The sequence below is a fragment of the Seriola lalandi genome, unplaced genomic scaffold (genome assembly GCF_002814215.2).
Source record: "Seriola lalandi dorsalis isolate HSWRI2012SDOR001 ecotype SW California unplaced genomic scaffold, Sedor1 jcf7180002051944, whole genome shotgun sequence".
In the NCBI taxonomy this organism is placed as follows: domain Eukaryota; kingdom Metazoa; phylum Chordata; class Actinopteri; order Carangiformes; family Carangidae; genus Seriola; species Seriola lalandi.
This window is the reverse complement of record NW_019522497.1, coordinates 14,309-18,737: the sequence shown is the minus strand read 5'-3', so window position 1 is coordinate 18,737 and position 4,429 is coordinate 14,309. Positions and strand designations below refer to the sequence as shown.

Genomic DNA, 4,429 nt, shown 5'->3' with positions numbered 1-4,429 from the left:
GCCCCCATGACCCTTGGCGGCAACCTCGGGGGGTCAGGCTCAAGCTCCGCCCAGCAGCCCTTGGGTCTGGCCATCCACCAATCAGAGACGGCCTCGTCCTCCTCCCTTCACTAACGAACGTCGGACTGAGTTTCTGTTGAAGAGACAAGAAAGAAAATAATCACTCTCAATCTGAAGCTGCAGCGTTCAGGTCCTGTGGGAAAATCTGAGTGACAGAGCTTTTCCACTCTGACACATTTACACAAAACAAAATGAGAAATCTTAATCTGAGTTTTTAATATTTGGTGAGTGTATGTGTTCGGGGTTGAAGTTTGCATTTCCCACAGGACTTAAATGCAGCGTACCTGTTGGCTGATGGGAACATGGTTCTAAAATCTTTGTCTCATTAAAGGAGCTTTGACTAGAAGTCATCCAGTCCGAACACAGATGATTAAATCAGTGTCTTTTCAGTCATCAGCTAATCCTCAACTGACATGTGGCGTCCCTCAGGGTTCAATCCTGGGTCCCTTCTTTTTCTCCATGAGTATGTCTCCACCTTTTCCGCCATCAGTTTGGTTCCTTAACCACAAAAAAAAATGACATCAGCACTTCCTGTAAAACCCGTTTCAAAGCCAGTGATTTAATAAAAAACGCCTTTTTTAATTCAATAAGACTAAGAGTCAACAGCCATGCTAGCAGCCCTGGAAGCTGTACTGAGGCACTAAGTTATATGCTAATGTCAGCATGCTAACATACACATTATCAGTGCTAACATGCTGAAGTGTAGCAGGTATAATGTTTACTATGTTCACCATTTTAACATGTTAGCATGCTAACATTTGTTAGTTAGCACAAAAATGTTGATGTTTAGCAGGTATAATATTTGCTATGTTCACCATCTTCGTTTCATATGATAGCATGCTAACATTTGCTAGTTAGCACAAAGTAGTAGAGCTGAAATCAGTGTGATTTATGGAAGTTCAGTTTCAGTCTTATGATGTCATCCTTCTGTCAGGATTTAACGACCTCATGATCTCTCCTCTAGCACCACCTCAGGACAAACTCAATGTTTTTAGCTCCACATGTCAGGATGTTCATATTGTGGTTGTAATATACAGTGCAGCCTCTAGGGGGGTGTTAGCAAGACTGTAAACTGTTAGCTTTGTGTTTAAAGGCTTAGTCTGGAGATTTTTCTTACTGTCAACAAATCTTGTGCAGACTCGAACCAACAACGTGTCAGTCCGTCTCTCAACACTGTCAGACTTCCCTCCTCCGCCTGTGGCTCTCAGCTCCGAGCTCATTGGTTCCTACTGAAGAGGGTAATATCTCACAAATGTAAAGTTTCATTTATAAAAACACTCAGTCATTTCCTGACACAGCTGGATACTGTTGTTTTCATCAAACAAACAGGGGGTAATAGTGCGTTTGGGTGAGACTATTTGCTCCGGTGTGTTTTTGGGGTTGGTCAGTGTACGTGTGATATTTTTATTCCTCCGTGCCGGCGACAGTCAGAGCAGCAGCCATTTTGTTTTTGGCTTGTCCGTCCCATTCTTGTGGACACGATATCTCCGTAACGCCTTGAGGGAATTTCTTCAAATTTAGTAAAAACCTGGACTCAAGGATGAACTGATTAGACTTTGGCGGCTAAAGGTCAAAGTTCAAAGGTCAAAGTCACAGTGACCTGACAAAATTATATTGATATTGGCCTTGTGAATGCAATATTTCAAAAACTCCTCAAGGGAATCACTTCAAATTTGGCGCAAATGTTAAATTGGACTCAAGGACGAACTGATTAGATTTTTGGGGATCAAAGGTCAAAGGTCAGTGTGACCTCTGGAAAAACAGGGATGTAACCTGCTTGATTCCAGTTTTTATTGTTGACATGAGGATTTGATACACACCACACTTGTTAGTAGGAGACACTCAGTGCTGGTTTGTTTCTGCACATGAGGATTTGTTGACAAGAGGAAACTTGTAGAATATCACTTGTACAGATGGGAACAGGTGGAGATGAAGCTGGAGGCCTCAGTGTTGTGTACAGTAGCATTAGACATCAACATGTACAGTTTGGTATTTATTTGAGTGATTTGTAAGCCGCTGTCCATCTGATCAGTTGTTCATAACGTACAAACAGCTGCATACGTTTGTTTTTATAGTTGATTCGATGCTTTTTGAAAACACTAAAGCTTCACCCGGACGCCCTCCAGTATGTGTAGAAATGTCTCTGTCAATGTTCTGTTGTTGGGGTTAATGTTCTCAGAGTAGCTGTTGTTTTGTTTTTGTTTTTCTCCACATGTTGAAGATTCATTTGAAAACTAAAAACCTATTTCACCGTCCGCTGGACTCGGGAGCTTCAGATGTGCTGTCAAGTCTGTCTTCTTATTATTTATTCTTATTATTCCTGGTGCTACCAGTTTGGACTTGGTGTGAAAAAGTCATTGTGAAAGTGCTCTTAAAGCTTTTTGGACAAACATGTATCACAGCATTTAATGTAACTGGAATCATAGAGTCCTGGAGTTTCAGTAGAACCTGTAAAATATTGATGTTAAGACGAAGCTGCTGAGATTTCTCTCTGAGGTTGTTGCTCATTCTCATTAAAATCTACATTTGTACCATCCGACTGTTTTCAGTGAATTCACATTTTATAAACACGTCACATGTTGTGTACAGTGGTGGAGGAAGTGCTCATCTTTTACTGCAGTACCACAGAGTATAAACACTCTGTTAAAGTGCTGCACAATTCATCAAAATGGAAAAGACAATATGACCAAGTGCAATAACAAAAATTGCAGGAGCTGAAGGTAAAATGTAAAATTGTTAGCACAGACGTAAAGGAACATGTTTGTTTGGTACAAGACCAGTGGAGTAGAAATATAAAATAGTAAATAAAATTTAAATGTCAGAAAAATATTAAAATCCCTAAAAAAAAAATCAGTCAAATAAAAATATAAATAAATAATCAGCTTTGTACAATACACAAATTATTTTATAGCTGGTCAAAACCATTATTATTATTTTTCCAATTTTATATATTTGTGTAAGTTTGACATCATATTTGATAAACACTGCACATTATTACTCTTTTACTTAATGTATTTTTACTTCAGTAAAGTCCTGTTTTTCATTCATCATATTTAAAGTGTTTTTAATGTTATTTTCTTTATTCATATTTAATTGAACTGAAATGAAGCAGCAGCAGCAGCAGAAGCAGTTGTTGGTGTTAAGTCACTTCCTGCAGTTATAATTTCCTCCTCTTCTTCTTCTTCTTCTTCTTCTTCTTCTTCTGCTGCTGCTGCTGCTGGTGCTGCTGCTCTGTCGACTGATTAATACTAATCAGTCATATCGATCCGCTGGGACCGACAGGCTGCAGCGTTCCCGCTGATTTGGGGGATTTCGGAGGGATTTCACAGAGAGAGGTAAGAACCTGCAGCGAGGACTGAACTCTGACATTTGTACTGACTGTCTGCGGAAACTGAAAGTAAAGAGGCTGCGGTCCTCAGCGGGAACATCATGAGTTTATAGAAAATCAGAGGATAAAAGATTCTAATGTTTGACATGTGTGAAGTGAAGTTTTAGAGGCGTAACGGCGGTAAACGGAGGTTCTGGTTCTGGTTGAGGTCCAGGTTCAGGGTCAGTTGGACGGAGCGGCGGCGGCGGGGATTCCCCTGCAGCCCGGACCCATTCAAACACTCACCGGATCTCCCTGTTATTTACACCCGTTTTAATCACGTCATTTCACTTCGTTAATAAAGCCCGTTATTGTTACAGAGGAATGTAACGGTGTGACTGCACGTGTGTGCGCGCGTGCCCGTATCATCAGCACGTGCGTGGATGTGCGATGTCCGGTCTCACGTCACAGTTTTCCATCAGGTAGAATTAAATGTTGTTCTGTGTTAATAGTGTAACCTTAATTATTGAACACATTTGTATTGTTTTAATTATGTGTTTACCATATTGATTTGTGTTGTATATTCTGTGGTGCAATATTATTTGAGTTTATTATATTATTTCATTAACAGTTGCAGTACTTTTTATTTCAAATAATTTGTAGGAGTAACATTTAAGTTGGTTATTTCCAACCCCTTTAGTGTGGAGCACCTTTGGTTCCCACCTGCCATTGTTGCAGGGGGACAGGTGTGAGTGTGACAGCCTATTGGATGCACATGTCCTGTTAAGAGAGCCTGTTTCTTCTCTCAGGGGTCTCAGGTGTAGTAGGTGTGTGTCTCTTTCACTTTCATGGTGAGAGACGAGAGACTGAAGCATCACAGTTTCAGCATTTGATCTACACAGTGTTTTATCTCTGACGTGGAGGCAGTTTGTCCTGACCTCTGGTGACCTTGAGAGGTCATTGACTCTGTATATCTTTGTTCTTATAAAGATGCTTATGTTGCTGCTGTGGCTGTGTAATATAATGTTGCTTAGAGCACCAGTTTTTGGGGGGGGGGGGGGG

At 40.6% G+C, this 4,429-nt stretch overlaps 2 protein-coding genes across 2 annotated transcripts in view; both read left to right on the top strand.

Moving 5' to 3' along the window:
* Positions 1-2,596, top strand: part of rcor3 (REST corepressor 3) — an 11,105-nt gene extending 8,509 nt beyond the window's left edge. The window contains 1 exon segment of the mRNA XM_023399456.2: positions 1-2,596. This exon segment is cut by the window's left edge and continues 20 nt beyond it. Within this exon segment, the coding sequence (XP_023255224.1) occupies positions 1-114 (114 nt within the window). The 3' untranslated portion in view covers positions 115-2,596.
* A 645-nt stretch (positions 2,597-3,241) lies between these two features.
* Positions 3,242-4,429, top strand: part of traf5 (Tnf receptor-associated factor 5) — an 8,340-nt gene continuing 7,152 nt past the window's right edge. Inside the window, exon 1 of the mRNA XM_087172069.1 lies at positions 3,242-3,395. The gene's annotated coding sequence lies outside the window, so the exon portion shown is untranslated. The remainder of the gene's footprint in view (positions 3,396-4,429) is intronic.